The sequence below is a fragment of the Chanodichthys erythropterus genome, unplaced genomic scaffold (genome assembly GCF_024489055.1).
Source record: "Chanodichthys erythropterus isolate Z2021 unplaced genomic scaffold, ASM2448905v1 ctg000310_np12, whole genome shotgun sequence".
NCBI lineage: Eukaryota > Metazoa > Chordata > Actinopteri > Cypriniformes > Xenocyprididae > Chanodichthys > Chanodichthys erythropterus.
Genome location: NW_027125658.1, coordinates 322,694 through 347,759, shown reverse-complemented (window position 1 = coordinate 347,759; position 25,066 = coordinate 322,694). Strand labels below are relative to the sequence as shown.

General features: G+C 50.5%; 1 protein-coding gene across 1 annotated transcript; it reads right to left on the bottom strand.

The window, feature by feature from the left end:
• Window positions 1-673: 673 nt before the first annotated feature.
• LOC137016140 (ethanolamine kinase 1-like) lies at window positions 674-15,446 on the bottom strand (the record flags this gene model as incomplete). Its single annotated transcript, XM_067380754.1, has 7 exons — window positions 15,327-15,446; window positions 3,481-3,743; window positions 3,117-3,260; window positions 1,469-1,611; window positions 1,280-1,372; window positions 1,055-1,206; window positions 674-747 (listed from the first exon to the last, which is right to left on the bottom strand). Coding segments are annotated over exons 1-7 (989 nt in total), but the record flags the coding sequence as incomplete, so codon positions are not given.
• Window positions 15,447-25,066: the final 9,620 nt, after the last annotated feature.

Genomic DNA, 25,066 nt, shown 5'->3' with positions numbered 1-25,066 from the left:
CTCCAGTTAACATCGAAGAACAGCATCAAAATAAACTACACATGCCCTGTCGAAATCTGTGTATTTCTCTTCTCAATTACAATCTGATCTGAATTATTGACTGTTCACATTGAGCATCGCAGCCGTGTTGATCCGATTTGTGTGTCCCGCGAATCTTTTGGTTTCCCGGAATATGTGCATTGGTTTCTATGGCAGTATACTGAAAAACAACAGCAGCAACATGGAGGTGTTTTCAGTAGAGATGTCTCTTATCTACATCTTGACAGTGTGTATCTGAGAACCGTAGGAGACTTTATTCAGTGCTGTCGTCTCCACCGCTGTCAGTCTTCACTATACTTCCTGCTCGACCGCCACTTGATCATTACTAATTAAAAAATAAAGGTTTATTTGTGTTCCTGTTTTGAAGACAAGAACGAGAAAACTAATGATCTGAAGGTCCACGGAGCGATTTCAAGCCACATCTGAACGAATTTGTAAAATGTGATGTTTTGCTGTTCACACTTTCTAAATATGCTGAACATTTTGTGTTGTTTTATAGTGAAAACCAAACAGTGCTCATTAAGTAATTAGTGTTAAGACTGGAAAACAACACATGAATGTTGTCCTGATTTGCAGTTTTGGACAGTCTCTTTATTCTCCAGCAGAAGTAATTGAGGAAAGGAGGGTGACGCACCTCTTGAAGTCGAAGTCGATAATGGAGTGTTTTGCCTGCAGCAGAGCCCACAGACACCAGAACAGATGCGCCGCCTGCAGACAGAAGGAAGGGGTTTATATCAGATCATTTACAGACGGGGCATCATCATATTACACAGCTTGTGCAAACGACCCCGCACATGCATGTCCATCTTTATTGCTCGTGAAGCACACTGTCAATCATTGCTCGCACATAACTGTTAATATTTAATGTTTGGTTAATCTCAATGCTATAACACTTTCAGAACATCTAATTTTTATCACCATCTGACCGGAAAACTATAGCTAGAAGCTCCTGAACCCAAATCAGCTGAATCAGACACCGTCGGTCAGACCCTTCCCGTCTCCCTGAAATACTCACCAAGGAGAACTTGCAGACTTGCACGTAAAGCTCCAGGAGCTCTTTCTTGGTCACGGCTGAATCCACACCGCTGCAGCTCTTGAAGCTCTCCAGATACGCTGTGAGCCAATCAAACTGGAGCTCTCGACTCGGGTACAGGCTGGAGTCCACGTCACTGACGCCACAGAATCAAATGATCACTTGTGTGTTAGAGAAAGTCATCAGCTTCTTTATCTTTATTATTATTATCTGTACCTGCAAATTCATTAAAGTGGTTTCCAATATCATAAGCTTGGTAATTAAAATCAGCATATTCATAGTCAATGAATTTTACTGTGCCTAAAATCAGAAAAAATACATAGTTTAGTTATTATGAGTCTATGAAGAAAATATCAGAGGCAATTTAATAAAACTTCTAACTATAATGCTAGTCACCTTCTTCTTGGTTATAGATGACATTTTTAGTCAGGAGGTCGTTATGACACAGTACCACTGGAGAGCTGATGTGGGTAAGATGAGTCTTCAGTTCCTCCATCTCTCTGATGATGATCTTTAGGCTAGGTGTCTCCTCATGGGGCCTGAAGGACACAAGTGTGCTGAACATTTTCATATTCTGATGAATTAGAGCTGCATGATCCTCGATGAAATCATGATTTTGTGGTTTCAGCAGACAGACATGATTCTGAACAGACAACTAAACAAAATAACATGTGATTTACTAGAGGTTAGGGGTGTAACGGTACACATATTCGTCCTGAACCGTACAGACGTCATGGTCCGGTTCACGCAGTCAGGCGATGAATACAGTCGGTCACAGGCGATTCACACTCCAATCCAGAAGGGGGCGCACACAGTAATGCAATGCTGTTTGCTAACCATCACAACAGGACAAAGCAGATGACGTAGATACGCGTGTAATCTCTCAACCGCAGAAAGACATCAATAAAGCTTGAGAATAATCTCACGTAGCGTTACATTCACCTCAGGAGAGTCACTCAGTGTCCGCAGCATGTTAGTTCACCAGAGAAATCAACTCTTGCACTAAATATATGCACTATATTAGCTTATATAGTCATTATATTCACTTTACCTGTTAGTAATGTCTTATTTATTAGATCAATAAACTACTCTTTGATAAAACAGAAGCACCTTTGTTTAGTTTTCTCTCCCTGCTGTACCGAACCGTGACTCAATACCGAGGTACGTACCGAACCGTCATGTTTGTGTACCGTTACTGCCCTGCTGGAGGTTCTGACAAACGTTGATTGCTGCAGTCTATTTAAAAAACGATTGATCTGAATGAATGATTCAGCAACTCAATCATAATTACTTGTTTCATTGCTGAATGAATCTGCATTTTTGAATGAATTTCTTGAAAGAATAATTTAATGACACATTTTTTAACAGTCTTGTCGCCACCTGGTGGTGTAACGATGTAATGATACCATCATTATTTGAAATGCCGAGTTACTGATTTACTCTATTTTGGTCGCTGCCCTAGACACCAGTGTTTATATCTGAACTATGAACTTTTATCCCGGTTCTTCTGCGATAATATGAGTATTTGTAACTAATGATGCTGTGTGTGATTGAAAGACTGTTTGCGAAGCTGTTTCTTACTTTTACTTCATTTGACCACGTACCTGAAAGCTGAGTACAAGAACTGAGCAAAGAGTTTGTCAACCAGCAATGACTGCATTTAGTGATGCATTTGATGCTTTATAGGTGCAACTTATGAAAGTTATTTATAGTAAGTTAGCCTGTCTGTGCATAACTTCAGGATCACTGACATGACAAATCTTTGCTGAAGAGCTGCAGCAGAGAGGAAGATTACAGATCTGATTCACTCCATCAACTCCTGTCATTCATGTCCTCACTGAATATAATTAATGTAGTGCTGCTTGATGGTAATCATTGAAGATGTAATAATGTGAGACACCTGTAATGTTGTTGTGGAATTTAAATTGACCATCCATTCATTTTCCACGCGGTTCTGTGTAGAGTATTTGATGTTTGTCCTTTCAAAGATGAATCCATAGATATGAATCTATAGATGTGTTTCATATCACTGAGATGATCTTACCTTTGCTGTTTAGCAGCATCGGATCTCTGGACCAGGTTCAGGAACTGGGACAATCTAGACCACAAAACTGGTGTCACGGGTGAACTGTCTCCAACTTCTCCTGACTTTATGGAATGGATTTTTCCCATTTCTGTGGCAATCAATCTGCAGTCAATGAAAAGTGTCATTTCAGTGATCATATTGAGAAAATGAAGTAGCAATAAAAACATTATTAGGTGTTTTAGGTAGCTTGAAACGTCTACAGTCAGCCATATTGAGGCTTAACACAATTCAACTATCTTCTTAGAGGTCCAGAGTGTCAGTGAAGAGTCCACATTACCCAGTGTTCTTCTGAAATCATGAAACACCAGCAGTGCTCTCAGACCTGTAAACAGACGGCCGTCTCAGCAGCGTGTCGTCCAGCACGACTCCTCGCACAAACTCATAGCAGATGCCGTTGGTGAAGCTGCAGTAGAGCTCTGGACCACAGCCGTGTTTGTGCAGCACCTGGAACATCTGCATTTCTTTATCCCGGTCCAGAAACAGCTCCGTCATCTGCCCATAAACCCTCACCAGTAAAACAGGACCTTCTGTCAGAGAGCCCACATAGCAGCCCATCAGCTGGTTGGTGATGCCCTCAGTGAAAGCCTGAAAACAACAGAACAGTGATTCAAATCAGCACTGGTGGGCTGTTCTTCTTTCTTTTGTTTATTGTGCCATTTTTCCAAACTCAGCAAGCAAACACCTCAGTGAACACATCAACATCGCCATCATACTGGTCCAGGCAACTGTAACTCTCATAAGTGAATGAATGAAAGATGCCTGACTGTTTTGAGGATACAATCCAAACATGATCTTGTGAAGTTACTTTCACAGGCGGGGCTGAACAGCCGTTTCTGGTGGTATTCGGTCATTATAACATTACTTTGGCCACCAGAGTCAGATTATTAATAGCGAACAATAACTAGTTAGCTTTGAAAGCTGACTTTATAAGACATGAAATTATGGCTGAGATCACTGCTAACAACACACACACAATCGACCCAAACGTGATGATCAGAAGCCCAGTTGGTTCAAGCCCTTTGTCACTTCATCTGATGTAGCCTACTGTGTTCCTGAATAAGGGGAAATGTTGTTCATGGATTGTATTGTTGACTCCTCATTTGAGAGAGGAAGTCTGGGCTGTTCTGACGTAATGTGTGTGAAGAACGGAAGTGAAGAGTAGGGCACAGCGGGGCTAGAGGCGCCTTTGATGTTATTTTCCTCTGAACCACTAGATGGCACACAAACTTGCCGCAGCACTTTCCCAAACATCCGCTTTTCAAGATGCACGTGCAAATGTGTCTGATCCTGGACAGCAGCGCAAAGCTGATTCTGAGGCAGTTTGATCTAATATTTGATGTTGCAAATGAGAAACGGTTAAATTAATGTTGTATTTTCAGACAAAGGTCATAATTTTCAGTTTTGTTTAAGGCAATTCGAGCAACAGTTTTTCAATAACAGATGAATATGTAAAAGTATGGTATTTGGGGAATAGCTGACTGAATTTTCCGTTGAAACAATCATATTTAAATATGATTTCATAATAAAACATCATTTATTGTTACTACAGTAAATCTATATTAAATATTATGGGATCTCCTTCAATGTTTTCAGAAGCTTTACTTTTTTTTAAAAAGTATTTCTGTATTTTTAAAATATATTTTTATATTAACATAGGCTTATTTTAATGACAGTATAATTATTGAACACAAATTAATTCTTTTATTTATCAAAATAAACAGAAAATAGTACAAACTTTGCTAAAGTGATTCTTTTGAACAACTTTTAACCTAAACATTATTGAAACACATTTTAGCTAATGTATTTGTATGAATACTGTGTGCCTTTTACACCATGCAACTCATACATTTATAAGATTTTTAAACAAAATTAACCACTTTATGATTTTTTTCCACACAAAATCTGTTGATTTATCAATGTTCAATACAAACATATATATTTTTCCTCCAGTCATACACTTTGAGAGTAGTGAAAAGCACAATTTTTCATAAAGTGTGCCTTTACCCTATACAAGAAGGATGAAGTTTACTCCTGTCTCCTGACAGATACCACAAAATGAGTCCTTATGTTAGGGTGTATATGACCCAGCCCCCCTTTAAGTAGTGAAAACACATGCGTTATTATGTTTTTTAATCCTGATACAAGGATATTTAATAATTTTTCAGAAATGTAATTTTGACTTTATAGTAATGCTTCTGATGTCCTCTATGACAGTGGTTCCCAACCATGTTCCCGGAGCCTCCAGCACTGCATATTTTCTGTCTCTCCTTTGTCTGACACTCATTTCAGGTCTGGAGTCTCGACTAATGATCAGGAGTGTTTGATTGAGGAGACATGTAAAACATGCAGTGATGAGGGGCCTCCAGGACTGCGGTTGGGAACCCCTGATTCATGACACGACTGCACACAATAAGAGATGTTTGGGTTATACTGACACACACACACACACTGTCAGTGTTTTGGTCAGCATGCATTCAGTTCATTCGTCAGTGTCCCATGAGATCCACACAGGAACCATCATATCATGATTCAAACATCTTTCCATGTGAACTTTTTACCGGTGGAAAACAGTGGTCAGTTTGGACTGTGATCTGTTCGGACCCTGTGACCCGAGTACATGGCTATATTTTAACTTTTGTTCCAACCCTCTGACTGACGCAATACATACTTTTTCTCTCATTGCTTTTTTTCTTTATCTTTACACATTTGTAAATTTTAGTGAACACCGTGCATATAAATTGTGATAAAAGGCAATGGAAAAGGGAAGCTTAGAATTCATTAATCGTTAATGTACGTCAATTATATTAGATTAAACACATTAGGATATACAGTACCTGTAAAAAGTTTGGAAACATTACAGTTTTTTAAAAGAAGTCACTTCTGCTCACCAAGGCTGTGTTTATTTAATCAAAAAATACAGTAAATACAATAAAAACAGTGAAATATTGATCCAGTGTAAATCAGCTGTTTTCTATGTGAATATACAGTAAAGTGTAATTTATTCCTGTGATCAAAGCTGAATTTCCAGCATCGTTACTCCAGTCTTCAGTGTCACATGATCCTTCAGAAATCATTCTGATATGATGATTTGATGCTCAGTAACATTTATGATTATTATTATATTATTATTATTACCAATGTTGACAACAGTTAAAGGGGTGGTTGATTATGATTTGATTTCTTTAGCTTTAGTTAGTGTGTAATGTTGCTGTTTGATCATAAACAACATCTGCAAAGTTACGACACTCAAAGTTCAATGCAAAGGAGATATTTTCTTTTACAGAAATCGCTTTTAAAGGACTACAACAAACGATTATTAGGAACTACAACAAGCTTCTTCCTGTGTTAGTGACATCACAAACCCTAAAATTTACATAAACCCCGCCCCCGAGAACACACAACAAAGGGGGCGGGGCCATGTTGTGCTGCTTTAGAGAAGAGGAAGAGTTGTTGTAGTCGAGTGTTGTTGTCATGCCGTCATTTTACGCCAAACGAGGGTCAATTCAACACAAAAGATGAACATGACGGCACATGCTAGTGGATGAGTTGAATCAACTCCACAGCAACTACATCGATTTATCCACTAACCATTCAGAAACGTCTAAAAGTTGTAACTTCTTCCTGAATCTCTCCAACTAACCCTTTAAGTCAGTTTTATAATAAAGTTAATTATGCTTACTTAAATAATTGAGTTTTGTTATTTTTCTTCATGTTCAACGAATGTCTTTTCTGAGGTATAACGTTACGTGACACTGTTTGCAGCACTGATTGAACTGACGTGATACAGATTTTGGTAAGCTAATGTATCTTTCAACATATTTTTTTATGTTCATTCATGTTTGTTTCGATCTGTACAGTAGGACAGAGGCAAGGATGATCGCATTCACTCACAATCGTGACAAGTGTTCAAGATGAAAACGGAAAGTGACGCAGTCTTTGATCAGCTTTGTAAGTAAATGCATAGCCCAGGCCTATTTGCTGATCCTGTAAGTTCATGAATAAAAATGAAAATGTGGACGAAAACAGAAGCTATTAAATGTCTCATCTTTAAAATATGAAAATGAAAATGACGGGTAATTATTGATTATGATGGATTTTTTTGCGAAACCATTTTTATAGTTTGTCAGGAATCCTTTCACCTAATGAAATACAGTTTGCAGTGTGTAGTGAGTGTTTTAGTGCACACTTGTCCCAGAAGCCTCTTTATGTGTGACATTATCATCAAAGTCGATGAGATCCTGCTGTCGGTTCAACAGTCTCCACAGTTTCATCGTCTGGTTTTGTTCTACTGGGGAAATAATGCATTAATACAGACAAATAACACAGTTATTGCACTAAATGTGCTTTCACGGATGGATAGTTAACGCCTGAATCAACTTGCAGGAGTGCACTCTGGGTAAAATCAAGAGAGGAAGACGTTATAACTACACAAATGAGTAACGCACTATTGACATTCTAATAATACTATTAACTAACAAGAAACTAATTCATTTACACATTAGTGAGTAATAGCGCTTTGTGGAATGTGGTAGTTCACTATTAGATAATTAATTAGTATCATTTCTATTTAAAAGAGTTAGGACAGTCTTTGGTTCAAATCTCATAAGTGAAACTCTTCTCCTTCAGTGGTGTCTAAAGTCCTGCTGGAGCTGCTGGATCACATGAGAATGCGTATCAATAGTACGAGTTTGTAATCTCATAGAATATATACGCCAAAATGAGTTTTGGTGTGCTTATGGTACGCGTTTTTTTCGCGTGCATATGATACGCACTTTATGGCTCCATAAATGATACGCTCTTGGGTAGAATGGGGGTGGGGGGGGTATGACTGAAAGGGATAATAGATCATTTGACTGGACCTAACTGTTGAATCAAAATTATATAAATCAAAGAGAACCAATTCATCTAAGGAAAAAAAGCATTTGCCTAATTACAAAAAAAATTAAGAAAGTTCACTTTACCCTTTTTTTCTGGGTGAAGGGTATGAAACAGAAAATAAAATAAAAAAACTTGACAGCATGGCATTGCTGACTATAATGTCATCAAACACCAATTGGATTCATCTAGCAGTGCCAATAAGGCTCTGGGAAGTGTTTCTGTGTGCCTTTTAGGTAGCTAGTCCACTAGTTTTACATAAAAAACTACATAGTGTTTATTTAAACCATAATTAATTCTGCATAAGAAAGTTTACTTTACCCTTTTTTCTTTTGTTGGGGTTTGGTTTGGCAGTCTGTGGCTGAATTTGCTGGGGCTGGGGCTCGGTCAGGACCTGGAGCTGCATCTGCGGCTGATGGTGGACCGGAGACTCTGGGGGCTGGGGCTGGGGCTCGGTCAGGACCTGGAGCTGCATCTGCGGCTGATGGTGGACCGGAGACTCTGGGGGCTGGGGCTCGGTCAGGAACTGGAGCTGCATCTGCGGCTGATGGTGGACCGGAGACTCTGGGGGCTGGGGCTGGGGCTGGGGCAGGACCTGGAGCTGTATCTGCGGCTGATGGTGGACCGGAGACTCTGGGGGCTGGGGCTCGGTCAGGACCTGGAGCTGCATCTGCGGCTGATGGTGGACCGGAGACTCTGGGGGCTGGGGCTGGGGCAGGACCTGGAGCTGTATCTGTGGCTGATGGTGGACCTGAGACTCTGGGGCTGGGGCTCGGTCGGGACCTGGAGCTGCATCTGCGGCTGATGGTGGACCAGAGACTCTGGGGCTGGGGCTCGGTCGGGACCTGGAGCTGCATCTGCGGCTGATGGTGGACCAGAGACTCTGGGGCTGGGGCTCGGTCGGGACCTGGAGCTGCATCTGCGGCTGATGGTGGACCGGAGATTCTGGGGCTGGGGCTCGGTCGGGACCTGGAGCTGCATCTGCGGCTGATGGTGGACCGGAGACTCTGGGGCTGAGGCTCGGTCAGGACCTGGAGCTGCATCTGCGGCTGATGGTGGACCGGAGTCTCTGGGGCTGGGGCTCGGTCAGGACCTGGAGCTGCACCTGCGGCTGATGGTGGACCGGAGACTCTGGGGCTGGGGCTGGGGCTTGGTCAGGACCTGGAGCTGCATCTGCGGCTGATAGTGGACCGGAGACTCTGGGGCTGGGGCTGGGGCTCGGTCGGGACCTGGAGCTGCATCTGCGGCTGATGGTGGACCGGAGACTCTGGGGCTGGGACTGGGGCTGGGGCTCGGTCAGGACCTGGAGCTGCATCTGCGGCTGATGGTGGACCGGAGACTCTGGGGCTGGGACTGGGGCTGGGGCTCGGTCAGGACCTGGAGCTGCATCTGCGGCTGATGGTGGACCGGAGACTCTGGGGCTGGGACTAGGGCTGGGGCTCGGTCAGGACCTGGAGCTGCATCTGCGGCTGATGGTGGACCGGAGACTCTGGGGGCTGGGGCTCGGTCAGGACCTGGAGCTGCATCTGCGGCTGATGGTGGACCGGAGACTCTGGGGGCTGGGGCTCGGTCAGGACCTGGAGCTGCATCTGCGGCTGATGGTGGACCGGAGACTCTGGGGCTGGGGCTCGGTCAGGACCTGGAGCTGCATCTGCGGCTGATGGTGGACCGGAGACTCTGGGGCTGGGACTGGGGCTGGGGCTCGGTCAGGACCTGGAGCTGCATCTGCGGCTGTTGGTGGACCGGAGACTCTGGGGGCTGGGGCTCGGTCAGGACCTGGAGCTGCATCTGCGGCTGATGGTGGACCGGAGACTCTGGGGGCTGGGGCTCGGTCAGGACCTGGAGCTGCATCTGCGGCTGATGGTGGACCGGAGACTCTGGGGCTGGGGCTCGGTCAGGACCTGGAGCTGCATCTGCGGCTGATGGTGGACCGGAGACTCTGGGGGCTGGGGCTCGGTCAGGACCTGGAGCTGCATCTGCGGCTGATGGTGGACCGGAGACTCTGGGGCTGGGGCTCGGTCAGGACCTGGAGCTGCATCTGCGGCTGATGGTGGACCGGAGACTCTGGGGGCTGGGGCTCGGTCAGGACCTGGAGCTGCATCTGCGGCTGATGGTGGACCGGAGACTCTGGGGCTGGGGCTCGGTCAGGACCTGGAGCTGCATCTGCGGCTGATGGTGGACCGGAGACTCTGGGGCTGGGGCTCGGTCAGGACCTGGAGCTGCATCTGCGGCTGATGGTGGACCGGAGACTCTGGGGGCTGGGGCTCGGTCAGGACCTGGAGCTGCATCTGCGGCTGATGGTGGACCGGAGACTCTGGGGGCTGGGGCTCGGTCAGGACCTGGAGCTGCATCTGCGGCTGATGGTGGACCGGAGACTCTGGGGCTGGGACTGGGGCTGGGGCTCGGTTAGGACCTGGAGCTGCATCTGCGGCTGATGGTGGACCGGAGACTCTGGGGCTGGGGCTCGGTCGGGACCTGGAGCTGCATCTGCGGCTGATGGTGGACCAGAGACTCTGGGGCTGGGGCTCGGTCAGGGACCTGGAGCTGCATCTGCGGCTGATGGTGGACCGGAGACTCTGGGGCTGGGGCTCGGTCAGGACCTGGAGCTGCATCTGCGGCTGATGGTGGACCGGAGACTCTGGGGCTGGGGCTCGGTCAGGACCTGGAGCTGCATCTGCGGCTGATGGTGGACCGGAGACTCTGGGGCTGGGGGCTGGGGCTCGGTCAGGACCTGGAGCTGCATCTGCGGCTGATGGTGGACCGGAGACTCTGGGGCTGGGGCTGGGGCTCGGTCAGGACCTGGAGCTGCATCTGCGGCTGATGGTGGACCGGAGACTCTGGGGGCTGGGGCTCGGTCAGGACCTGGAGCTGCATCTGCGGCTGATGGTGGACCGGAGACTCTGGGGGCTGGGGCTCGGTCAGGACCTGGAGCTGCATCTGCGGCTGATGGTGGACCGGAGACTCTGGGGGCTGGGGCTCGGTCAGGACCTGGAGCTGCATCTGCGGCTGATGGTGGACCGGAGACTCTGGGGCTGGGGCTCGGTCAGGACCTGGAGCTGCATCTGCGGCTGATGGTGGACCGGAGACTCTGGGGGCTGGGGCTCGGTCAGGACCTGGAGCTGCATCTGCGGCTGATGGTGGACCGGAGACTCTGGGGCTGGGGCTCGGTCAGGACCTGGAGCTGCATCTGCGGCTGATGGTGGACCGGAGACTCTGGGGGCTGGGGCTCGGTCAGGACCTGGAGCTGCATCTGCGGCTGATGGTGGACCGGAGACTCTGGGGGCTGGGGCTCGGTCAGGACCTGGAGCTGCATCTGCGGCTGATGGTGGACCGGAGACTCTGGGGGCTGGGGCTCGGTCAGGACCTGGAGCTGCATCTGCGGCTGATGGTGGACCGGAGACTCTGGGGGCTGGGGCTCGGTCAGGACCTGGAGCTGCATCTGCGGCTGATGGTGGACCGGAGACTCTGGGGCTGGGGCTCGGTCAGGACCTGGAGCTGCATCTGCGGCTGATGGTGGACCGGAGACTCTGGGGGCTGGGGCTCGGTCAGGACCTGGAGCTGCATCTGCGGCTGATGGTGGACCGGAGACTCTGGGGCTGGGGCTCGGTCAGGACCTGGAGCTGCATCTGCGGCTGATGGTGGACCGGAGACTCTGGGGCTGGGGCTCGGTCAGGACCTGGAGCTGCATCTGCGGCTGATGGTGGACCGGAGACTCTGGGGGCTGGGGCTCGGTCAGGACCTGGAGCTGCATCTGCGGCTGATGGTGGACCGGAGACTCTGGGGGCTGGGGCTCGGTCAGGACCTGGAGCTGCATCTGCGGCTGATGGTGGACCGGAGACTCTGGGGGCTGGGGCTCGGTCAGGACCTGGAGCTGCATCTGCGGCTGATGGTGGACCGGAGACTCTGGGGGCTGGGGCTCGGTCAGGACCTGGAGCTGCATCTGCGGCTGATGGTGGACCGGAGACTCTGGGGGCTGGGGCTCGGTCAGGACCTGGAGCTGCATCTGCGGCTGATGGTGGACCGGAGACTCTGGGGGCTGGGGCTCGGTCAGGACCTGGAGCTGCATCTGCGGCTGATGGTGGACCGGAGACTCTGGGGGCTGGGGCTCGGTCAGGACCTGGAGCTGCATCTGCGGCTGATGGTGGACCGGAGACTCTGGGGGCTGGGGCTCGGTCAGGACCTGGAGCTGCATCTGCGGCTGATGGTGGACCGGAGACTCTGGGGGCTGGGGCTCGGTCAGGACCTGGAGCTGCATCTGCGGCTGATGGTGGACCGGAGACTCTTGGGGCTCTGGGGCTGGGGCTCGGTCAGGACCTGGAGCTGCATCTGCGGCTGATGGTGGACCGGAGACTCTGGGGGCTGGGGCTCGGTCAGGACCTGGAGCTGCATCTGCGGCTGATGGTGGACCGGAGACTCTGGGGGCTGGGGCTCGGTCAGGACCTGGAGCTGCATCTGCGGCTGATGGTGGACCGGAGACTCTGGGGGCTGGGGCTCGGTCAGGACCTGGAGCTGCATCTGCGGCTGATGGTGGACCGGAGACTCTGGGGGCTGGGGCTCGGTCAGGACCTGGAGATGCATCTGCGGCTGATGGTGGACCGGAGACTCTGGGGGCTGGGGCTCGGTCAGGACCTGGAGCTGCATCTGCGGCTGATGGTGGACCGGAGACTCTGGGGGCTGGGGCTCGGTCAGGACCTGGAGCTGCATCTGCGGCTGATGGTGGACCGGAGACTCTGGGGGCTGGGGCTCGGTCAGGACCTGGAGCTGCATCTGCGGCTGATGGTGGACCGGAGACTCTGGGGCTGGGGCTCGGTCAGGACCTGGAGCTGCATCTGCGGCTGATGGTGGACCGGAGACTCTGGGGGCTGGGGCTCGGTCAGGACCTGGAGCTGCATCTGCGGCTGATGGTGGACCGGAGACTCTGGGGCTGGGGCTCGGTCAGGACCTGGAGCTGCATCTGCGGCTGATGGTGGACCGGAGACTCTGGGGGCTGGGGCTCGGTCAGGACCTGGAGCTGCATCTGCGGCTGATGGTGGACCGGAGACTCTGGGGGCTGGGGCTCGGTCAGGACCTGGAGCTGCATCTGCGGCTGATGGTGGACCGGAGACTCTGGGGCTGGGGCTGGGGCTTGGTCAGGACCTGGAGCTGCATCTGCGGCTGATGGTGGACCGGAGACTCTGGGGCTGGGGCTGGGGCTCGGTCAGGACCTGGAGCTGCATCTGCGGCTGATGGTGGACCGGAGACTCTGGGGGCTGGGGCTCGGTCAGGACCTGGAGCTGCATCTGCGGCTGATGGTGGACCGGAGACTCTGGGGGCTGGGGCTCGGTCAGGACCTGGAGCTGCATCTGCGGCTGATGGTGGACCGGAGACTCTGGGGCTGGGACTGGGGCTGGGGCTCGGTTAGGACCTGGAGCTGCATCTGCGGCTGATGGTGGACCGGAGACTCTGGGGCTGGGGCTGGGGCTCGGTCGGGACCTGGAGCTGCATCTGCGGCTGATGGTGGACCAGAGACTCTGGGGCTGGGGCTGGGGCTCGGTCGGGACCTGGAGCTGCATCTGCGGCTGATGGTGGACCAGAGACTCTGGGGCTGGGGCTCGGTCGGGACCTGGAGCTGCATCTGCGGCTGATGGTGGACCGGAGACTCTGGGGCTGGGGCTCGGTCAGGACCTGGAGCTGCATCTGCGGCTGATGGTGGACCGGAGACTCTGGGGCTGGGGCTCGGTCAGGACCTGGAGCTGCATCTGCGGCTGATGGTGGACCGGAGACTCTGGGGGCTGGGGCTCGGTCAGGACCTGGAGCTGCATCTGCGGCTGATGGTGGACCGGAGACTCTGGGGGCTGGGGCTCGGTCAGGACCTGGAGCTGCATCTGCGGCTGATGGTGGACCGGAGACTCTGGGGCTGGGGCTCGGTCAGGACCTGGAGCTGCATCTGCGGCTGATGGTGGACCGGAGACTCTGGGGCTGGGGCTCGGTCAGGACCTGGAGCTGCATCTGCGGCTGATGGTGGACCGGAGACTCTGGGGGCTGGGGCTCGGTCAGGACCTGGAGCTGCATCTGCGGCTGATGGTGGACCGGAGACTCTGGGGGCTGGGGCTCGGTCAGGACCTGGAGCTGCATCTGCGGCTGATGGTGGACCGGAGACTCTGGGGGCTGGGGCTCGGTCAGGACCTGGAGCTGCATCTGCGGCTGATGGTGGACCGGAGACTCTGGGGGCTGGGGCTCGGTCAGGACCTGGAGCTGCATCTGCGGCTGATGGTGGACCGGAGACTCTGGGGGCTGGGGCTCGGTCAGGACCTGGAGCTGCATCTGCGGCTGATGGTGGACCGGAGACTCTGGGGGCTGGGGCTCGGTCAGGACCTGGAGCTGCATCTGCGGCTGATGGTGGACCGGAGACTCTGGGGGCTGGGGCTCGGTCAGGACCTGGAGCTGCATCTGCGGCTGATGGTGGACCGGAGACTCTGGGGGCTGGGGCTCGGTCAGGACCTGGAGCTGCATCTGCGGCTGATGGTGGACCGGAGACTCTGGGGGCTGGGGCTCGGTCAGGACCTGGAGCTGCATCTGCGGCTGATGGTGGACCGGAGACTCTGGGGCTGGGGCTCGGTCAGGACCTGGAGCTGCATCTGCGGCTGATGGTGGACCGGAGACTCTGGGGGCTGGGGCTCGGTCAGGACCTGGAGCTGCATCTGCGGCTGATGGTGGACCGGAGACTCTGGGGGCTGGGGCTCGGTCAGGACCTGGAGCTGCATCTGCGGCTGATGGTGGACCGGAGACTCTGGGGGCTGGGGCTCGGTCAGGACCTGGAGCTGCATCTGCGGCTGATGGTGGACCGGAGACTCTGGGGGCTGGGGCTCGGTCAGGACCTGGAGCTGCATCTGCGGCTGATGGTGGACCGGAGACTCTGGGGCTGGGGCTCGGTCAGGACCTGGAGCTGCATCTGCGGCTGATGGTGGACCGGAGACTCTGGGGGCTGGGGCTCGGTCAGGACCTGGAGCTGCATCTGCGGCTGATGGTGGACCGGAGACTCTGGGGCTGGGGCTCGGTCAGGACCTGGAGCTGCATCTGCGGCTGATGGTGGACCGGAGACTCTGGGGCTGGGGCTCGGTCAGGACCTGGAGCTGCATCTGCGGCTGATGGTGGACCGGAGACTCTGGGGCTGGGGCTCGGTCAGGACCTGGAGCTGCATCTGCGGCTGATGGTGGACCGGAGACTCTGGGGGCTGGGGCTCGGTCAGGACCTGGAGCTGCATCTGCGGCTGATGGTGGACCGGAGACTCTGGGGCTGGGGCTCGGTACGGACCTGGAGATGCATCTGCGGCTGATGGTGGACCTGGAGACTCTGGGGCATGGGGCTGCGGCTGATGGTGGACCGGAGACTCTGGGGCTGGGGCTGGGGCTCGGTCTGGACCTGGAGCTGCATCTGCGGCTGATGGTGGACCAGAGACTCTGGGGCTGGGGCTCGGTCGGGACCTGGAGCTGCATCTGCGGCTGATGGTGGACCAGAGACTCTGGGGCTGGGGCTCGGTCGGGACCTGGAGCTGCATCTGCGGCTGATGGTGGACCGGAGACTCTGGGGCTGGGGCTCGGTCAGGACCTGGAGCTGCATCTGCGGCTGATGGTGGACCGGAGACTCTGGGGGCTGGGGCTCGGTCAGGACCTGGAGCTGCATCTGCGGCTGATGGTGGACCGGAGACTCTGGGGGCTGGGGCTCGGTCAGGACCTGGAGCTGCATCTGCGGCTGATGGTGGACCGGAGACTCTGGGGGCTGGGGCTCGGTCAGGACCTGGAGCTGCATCTGCGGCTGATGGTGGACCGGAGACTCTGGGGGCTGGGGCTCGGTCAGGACCTGGAGCTGCATCTGCGGCTGATGGTGGACCGGAGACTCTGGGGGCTGGGGCTCGGTCAGGACCTGGAGCTGCATCTGCGGCTGATGGTGGACCGGAGACTCTGGGGGCTGGGGCTCGGTCAGGACCTGGAGCTGCATCTGCGGCTGATGGTGGACCGGAGACTCTGGGGGCTGGGGCTCGGTCAGGACCTGGAGCTGCATCTGCGGCTGATGGTGGACCGGAGACTCTGGGGGCTGGGGCTCGGTCAGGACCTGGAGCTGCATCTGCGGCTGATGGTGGACCGGAGACTCTGGGGGCTGGGGCTCGGTCAGGACCTGGAGCTGCATCTGCGGCTGATGGTGGACCGGAGACTCTGGGGGCTGGGGCTCGGTCAGGACCTGGAGCTGCATCTGCGGCTGATGGTGGACCGGAGACTCTGGGGGCTGGGGCTCGGTCAGGACCTGGAGCTGCATCTGCGGCTGATGGTGGACCGGAGACTCTGGGGCTGGGGCTCGGTCAGGACCTGGAGCTGCATCTGCGGCTGATGGTGGACCGGAGACTCTGGGGCTGGGGCTCGGTCAGGACCTGGAGCTGCATCTGCGGCTGATGGTGGACCGGAGACTCTGGGGCTGGGGCTGGGGCTCGGTCAGGGACCTGGAGCTGCATCTGCGGCTGATGGTGGACCGGAGACTCTGGGGGCTGGGGCTCGGTCAGGACCTGGAGCTGCATCTGCGGCTGATGGTGGACCAGAGACTCTGGGGGCTGGGGCTCGGACAGGACCTGGAGCTGCATCTGCGGCTGATGGTGGTCCGGAGACTCTGGGGCTGGGTCTGGGGCTGTGGCTCGGTCTGGACCTGGAGCTGCATCTGCGGCTGATGGTGGACCGGAGACTCTGGGGCTGGGACTGGGGCTGGGGCTCGGTCAGGACCTGGAGCTGCATCTGCGGCTGATGGTGGACCGGAGACTCTGGGGCTGGGGCTCGGTCAGGACCTGGAGCTGCATCTGCGGCTGATGGTGGACCGGAGACTCTGGGGCTGGGGCTCGGTCAGGACCTGGAGCTGCATCTGCGGCTGATGGTGGACCGGAGACTCTGGGGGCTGGGGCTCGGTCAGGACCTGGAGCTGCATCTGCGGCTGATGGTGGACCGGAGACTCTGGGGGCTGGGGCTCGGTCAGGACCTGGAGCTGCATCTGCGGCTGATGGTGGACCGGAGACTCTGGGGCTGGGGCTGGGGCTCGGTCAGGACCTGGAGCTGCATCTGCGGCTGATGGTGGACCGGAGACTCTGGGGCTGGGGCTCGGTCAGGACCTGGAGCTGCATCTGCGGCTGATGGTGGACCGGAGACTCTGGGGGCTGGGGCTCGGTCAGGACCTGGAGCTGCATCTGCGGCTGATGGTGGACCGGAGACTCTGGGGCTGGGGCTCGGTCAGGACCTGGAGCTGCATCTGCGGCTGATGGTGGACCGGAGACTCTGGGGGCTGGGGCTCGGTCAGGACCTGGAGCTGCATCTGCGGCTGATGGTGGACCGGAGACTCTGGGGCTGGGGCTGGGGCTCGGTCAGGACCTGGAGCTGCATCTGCGGCTGATGGTGGACCGGAGACTCTGGGGCTGGGGCTCGGTCAGGACCTGGAGCTGCATCTGCGGCTGATGGTGGACCGGAGACTCTGGGGGCTGGGGCTCGGTCAGGACCTGGAGCTGCATCTGCGGCTGATGGTGGACCGGAGACTCTGGGGCTGGGGCTCGGTCAGGACCTGGAGCTGCATCTGCGGCTGATGGTGGACCGGAGACTCTGGGGCTGGGGCTGGGGCTCGGGCAGGACCTGGAGCTGCATCTGCGGCTGATGGTGGACCGGAGACTCTGGGGCTGGGGCTGGGGCTGGGGCTCGGTCAGGACCTGGAGCTGCATCTGCGGCTGATGGTGGACCGGAGACTCTGGGGCTGGGGCTCGGTCAGGACCTGGAGCTGCATCTGCGGCTGATGGTGGACCGGAGACTCTGGGGGCTGGGGCTCGGTCAGGACCTGGAGCTGCATCTGCGGCTGATGGTGGACCGGAGACTCTGGGGCTGGGGCTCGGTCAGGACCTGGAGCTGCATCTGCGGCTGATGGTGGACCGGAGACTCTGGGGGCTGGGGCTCGGTCAGGACCTGGAGCTGCATCTGCGGCTGATGGTGGACCGGAGACTCTGGGGCTGGGGCTCGGTCAGGACCTGGAGCTGCATCTGCGGCTGATGGTGGACCGGAGACTCTGGGGCTGGGGCTCGGTCAGGACCTGGAGCTGCATCTGCGGCTGATGGTGGACCGGAGACTCTGGGGCTGGGGCTCGGTCAGGACCTGGAGCTGCATCTGCAGCTGATGGTGGACCGGAGACTCTGGGGGCTGGGGCTCGGTCAGGACCTGGAGCTGCATCTGCGGCTGATGGTGGACCGGAGACTCTGGGGGCTGGGGCTGGGGCTCGGTCAGGACCTGGAGCTGCATCTGCGGCTGATGGTGGACCGGAGACTCTGGGGCTGGGGCTCGGTCAGGACCTGGAGCTGCATCTGCGGCTGATGGTGGACCGGAGACTCTGGGGGCTGGGGCTCGGTCAGGACCTGGAGCTGCATCTGCGGCTGATGGTGGACCGGAGACTCTGGGGCTGGGGCTCGGTCAGGACCTGGAGCTGCATCTGCGGCTGATGGTGGACCGGAGACTCTGGGGGCTGGGGCTCGGTCAGGACCTGGAGCTGCATCTGCGGCTGATGGTGGACCGGAGACTCTGGGGCTGGGGCTCGGTCAGGACCTGGAGCTTCATCTGCGGCTGATGGTGGACCGGAGACTCTGGGGCTGGGGCTCGGTCAGGACCTGGAGCTGCATCTGTTGTGGAGATATGCTGTTGGATATGCTGGTCAGGTTGGGGCTGGGGCTGAGACATCTGGGGTCCTGTTAAGAAGGTAACAAGTTAACATGAATTTAATCTGTATACATGAAAAAAATATGTATTTTTTTTAAAATATAATTTAAAAATTAATGAGTTCTGCATAACCCTAACCTTGCTTTTTAAGTAAATACTCGTATGCCTTTTTCATGGCATCAACAAAAGGTCTTGTCTCCTCAGTCAGTGGCATTCCAGCACTTATATCAGCAATCCATGAATATTTTTTTTTCTGCCTATCAATAAAATGGGCATATAGCCCAAGGCAGCCAGTTTCTGCACCTGAAATGAACAAAAGTACTTAAAGAATTCACATTGCATTAATATCAAGGTTACACAATTCACATCAACATCACTTTTTGTCGAGGTGACATCACATTTGTATGAAATCAATATTCACATAGTGTCAGGCAATGACTGGTAACGCTTTACTGATCTGAGTTTCTAAACACTGAGAGGAGTGGTTCACAAGTGTTAATGTGATCTGATGACATTCATAAGCTGACCCACTTCTGTCACAGAACAAAACGTGTAGATTAAAGAGTGAAACAGACTGGTTGTAAGCTGATGAACCATCAACATGCTGGCATTGAGCTCTGACATGACGGTTGCATTGAAAAATAAACAGATCTGATTTAGATTTGGAGGTGGCCCTAATCAGAGTCAGATTCCCTTGTTGTGACAGTCGTCAATGATTTGTGCTTTTCTTATTCCGTACTGAGGGTGGCGCTGTTGAGCGTATATACGGGGAAACAGGTAGGAAGTTATTTAAGGAAGTGTGATTGCATCTCTCGCTCTCTCTCTCTCGCGCTCTAGCCTTTGTTGTCAGGCGCGGGTTATTCCCGGTCATGGTCACGATATCGGATGCCTTGTGAGTATTGTTGTTGTAGGCCGCGTGGCGTTTATGTGTTAATGCTACATTTAATGCTGCGGTCTTTTTCTGCTTTTAATGCTTACGATTCATATTCTGAGGAATATGTTCCCCTCATTGAATTTCGTAAAGCATTGGGAAGTTGTGATGAGAGCAATTTGCCGATTTGTGTGTAAATGGAGCGTTTGAGAGAGAGCTTTTCCCATTCCGGTTATGTTGTGGTTTAGACGCTAATTCAGGGCATTATATGTAACATTAGTATATTTTGAGGAAGGTTTTTTTTTGCATAGGGAGTTTTTTTTTTCTTTTGGTGTTTATTTTGGCGCTCGAGTTGCCGAATTATTTTGTAAATATTGTGTGTGATGTAATGAATTGTGTTTCAGGCCCAGTAGTTCAATGAGTGACGGGGTAAGCAAATTAATGTTGTTGTTTTTTTTTCTTTTTTGTTGAACTTTGGATCCAGATGATTTTTTTTTTTTTTTTATTATGCCTGTTTTTCTCTTATGCGGTTGCTTATTTGTATCTTGATTCATTTTGTTCCTGCAGAAGATTTATTGCATTGCATTACTTATCTGAATTATTTAATTATTTGTTGATTTATCTGACACTCATTTATTGTTGTGAGGTAACTAAAAGGTAAATGTTTCTGGGCTTGGAATTAATAGTTGTGATTTATTTATTCGTTTTTTTTTTTTTTGCTTTATATATTTTTTTTAGTTGAACATGCTGTACTGAATTGTAATGTAATATGGCTGGAATTGAATTTGAATAGAAAACTTTTAAATCAACTTCCTTGTGGTTCCTTGTTCTATTTGATCTATATAATAGAATTGATAATGTCATTCCTATGTGTAGTGTCTTTAATGATGAACTTAATTTAATAATTGTGGTGGTTTTTACCTCTGGTGCCCGAACCCAACCGTTAAAGGCCAAATACCGTCACATTGTTGTGCAGGGACCATAGCTGCTAAAGGGGCTTCTCTCTATTGGTGCTGTTCGGCAACTGGAGGGTTGCAGGTTCGAGTATAGCTCTGCCTGCCTCCTTTGAAATGTCCTTGAGCAAGATACTGAACCCAAAACTGCTCCAAGTGTGCAGGTTGGCACCTTGCATGGCAGCCACCGGTGTATGAGTGTGTGGGTGAATATAAGGCATACATTATAAAGTGTTTAAGTGCTCAGAGGAGTGAAAAAACACTATATAAATTATATATGCAGTCCATTTACAATATAACTGGATATTATTTTGTCAACTCTGATGCCATTCTCTTTCTCTTTTCTTACGAATGCTGCTACAAGGAAACTTTGGGTCACCACTATTAGAAAGCTCATCAGTTGCATAGGATAGACTATGTTAAATGTATCTGTTATAAGCAAATTGAGAGAACATGAGTCATTTTGGACACAGTTCACATCCATCCAAATGTCGTCCTGTTTATGGTATGTGTGCCAGCTTTAGGATAAGTCAAGGTCTGTGGGATGCATGCATAACGTGTCATTGAATTTTTTATTTTTTTAACTGTACAACCCATATTCCTGTTCCTCGAAATCAGTGAGTTTTGTCATTAGGTGGAGAAACGAGAAAATTTGATACAACAAGAACCGAATAGCAAAATGGCAGCAAACACTAAGTAATGAGGGCAAGGAAAGTTTCAGTGTCCTGTCCCACTTAACAAATTTGGTCTATGTCGATGTTCTTTGTTCCTATTCCTACCAACAGCACTCTGTGAATCTCAAGCAACAGAAATATGGGTTGATTCACACCAGATTGTTCTACACAGTTAGAAATGATAATGTTGATAGTTTGATCATAGGATATTATTGATGTTAATGTGATGTGCTTTGAGCTTCATATTGACTACAATCCAATTCATGAAGCATGAGTATTTTTACTTACTGCAACTTGGGCAGAAGAAACCACTCTTGCTGCATTCAGATTTTTCCAGACCCCCTGACCCCACTCATTATCCAGGCGGTCTTTGAGGGCCTCAATCTTTTTACTTTTGCTGAGGCTTGCATAGCAGGCGATGCAGCACTTCCTAATCGCCTGGTTCTCAACCTGGCAAGCAGGGCAACATCTGAATTTTGGCTTTGTCCTTCTGAAATGTACAATACACATTATTACAATATTTTAATATGTTACGATATTTTAATTTAACACATCTTAAAGGCAAACAGGTTGTCATACAAATATAACCACAACAAATAGAAATAGCCTAAAGGCACATTCAAAATAAAATTCATTTAGACCAACCCAACTGTGAATGGACTCTCTGTTGCCCTACGATTAGGCTTGGACTAAGGTCTTTATTACTGTCAAAAATACACAGGTCTATGTCAATGGTTTCAGTCATTGCATATAACATTACATGTGGAAGCTCCTAAAGCTTTTTTCCCCTAAGGAAGCCCCAAGGCTTTTAGCACATTAGTCACGTACACAACATATAGTAGACTAAATGATCGTTCATAAGTGGTCAAACATGTAGAGTATACATTTCAACTATTAAAAATATGTAGCAAAAGGTTGCCTTTGTTAAATTAATTTATTTCTAGAATAATTAGTGGGGGCCTGTATCTATACATCTGTATTTGTGGTACTAAACGTCACTCTTTGATTTATTAAACACAATCCAGAATGCACTGAACACACTTCTCCATTATAGAGGAAAAATAGCAAATGAATAAAAATATATAATCATCAGGGTTCGTACACATTTTTACCAATAAAATTCCATGACTTTTCCATGACTTTACCATGACTTTAAGTAAAATTTCATGACCTACTGTTTCATGAAATGTCTATGTTAAATAAGAAGAAAATCCATGTTATACCCAACATATTTTTACTAAAATAAATGACAAGCTTTGTAGTGTACAGTAGAATATGAAATATTTATTTAAATAACGCTTGCACACAGAACGCGTCTTTGCGTCTAAAAACGTGAGACGCGGCGCTCAGGAGTGGTTTTTAAAAAAGCGCAGCATAGAACGCGAGTGTCTCGAGACGCGCCTTTGAGACGTGATAAAATAACGACAATAACGGAAATAATAGAAATAGGCAAACTGCAGAATTTACAGATACAAGTTTTGACATAAGATAATGAGCGCCTCCTCCACCATGTTGCCATTAACAGTTGTCATGCCAACTCGCAACGCTTGCCCCGCCTCCAAGTTCTTCTGATTGGTCCACTGTTTTGGAACTGACATTGATGAGCGGCGCTGCGTGTAAAAGTTGAAACTTGACACGGCGTCTTAAAAACGCGGAGCTCATGGGAGAGGCACAACAATGTTAAACTAAAAAATAAATAAAAGTGTCCAGCAACACTGTCCTGCACAGTACCTCTGCAGTTAGGGTTTCGTTTCTGGATACAGCACTCAAAATGGTCCCTTGTTTTACAGTGGATGAGAGGGAAGCACCGCAGCTGGGAGCGGGTGTCACGTCAGTCGCACAGATGAAAAAGCCAGCGAATAGAGATTGCTAATGTGTCGTCATCATGACGTATTCCCGGTGGTGAACGCAAAGCATTTTGGGAATCCGCGGCACAAACATACACACGGCGCCAGACTTCTTTGCATGGAGGGAAGAACGCAGTGTTCAAGATGCCGTCTACCTGCTGTTTTATACAGTGACTTCAAGTCGCTGCAGCAGGCACAAGTCTTTTTTACAGATGGATGCAGGACCTGGAGATTGTAAAAGTGGGGCAGAAAACTGTCGTCCGTTCAAATGCTAATGTTTTAAGCACCACACTCCTCACTCTCTCATCTATCTGCGTGCAGTCAGAATTCAACAAACCAGCGTGTGTGTGTGAGATTTTGGTTGGGTGACAGTTGTAGATTACAGTTTGACAAGTTTACATTTTGACAAAAGCACAATGTTGTGTTTTATTGTGTGTACACAAATATAAGTAAACACTTTGCAGCTTGAAAGATGTCCTGTATGAACAAAATGACGGAGTATGTTTTTATGTTTCCACTGTTCGATCTCGCCCGCGCCTCTCTCTCTCTCTCTCTCTCTTTCTCTCTCTCTTTCTCTCTCACACACAAACACGATGGTTTGTTGAATTCTGACTGCACGCAGATAGATGAGAGAGAGCGAAGAGTGTGTGCTAAAAACATTAGCATACCTTTGAACAGAAGACAGTTTTCTGCCCCACTTTTACAATCTCCAGGTTCTGGACCCATCCATCTGTAAACCTGGGCCTGTTGCAGCGACTTGAAGCTACTGAAAACTTTGTGTGTGTACTAACACTTAATATCATGTAGTTGTGTGTAAATCTATATTTGTGTGTAAAATTTTATATATATATATATATATATATATATATATATATATATATATATATATATATATATATATATATGGTGGCCATTTCCATAACACCAAGACACTTTGCGGCATTTAGTGTGGCAAGAATAATTGCATAGGACTCCGATGTACTCGCGACTACAATGTACTCGTAATACAATTTTGTCCATTATATCGATGGTATCATGATACAGTGATTCTGAAAAAGAATTCATTGCCGGACAATTTGATGTAGACCTATGTGTAACAGAAGAGGCAAAAAGTGTTTGTTCACAGTATTTGTATTTATTCAAGACATTGTGATGTCTGTTTCAAAAAAGTCTTGCAAAGTGCACAGTGCCTGAAATCATACAATTTCTGGACTTCTGGAAATAACAGAAATACATATACAAAACGTGATGATATGACGTAACCAGCCGGCTTGTTTACGTTTTTAACCAATGAATGATATATATTTATTTGACACCGCTTTCAGACAATCGTTTGTTTGACCAGAACCAGATCTTACGGCATTAAACGCTATGCTGCAGCGTCCTAATAAAGATTCTGGAGCGGGTGTTTTAGGCTGATTCAGCGCAACTCCAAAAGGAGGACAAATTAGTGTTTATGAGGGTGCTTAAAATCTCTCTCTCTAATATATATATATATATATATATATATATATATAGGTGCTGGAAGTTGGGCAACAGTTTGACGTCCCTTGACCAGTCGCGCTGCTCTTAAGGATCCAGTCCTTTGATACTCTTTATTTTCTCGTCATATCTCGTCTTTGCCTTAGGATTTAGTTTTAGGCAGTATGGTCCGACAATGTTTTCTTTAGCCCGCTGCATTTTGTAGGATTAGATTCTGTTTATCACGCTAATTTTTAATTATTTTCATGCCAGAACACTAGCCAGCAATTCCAGCCCATGTAAACTGGCCAAACATACCCATAATTCTTTGCGTTCTGATGACGTTGCCACCCAGTTGGTCACATGTCTTAGCGATCTCTATGGGTTGAAAGCAGTCGGCAGCTGCATACTTTTCATCATGAAGCCATACATTTTTAAATCTGCATTTCCCTGGCATTGCTACACAATACTAACATTAGCTGAAACTGCGTTACCCCAGGCAGAGAACGTCACGTGACAGATAG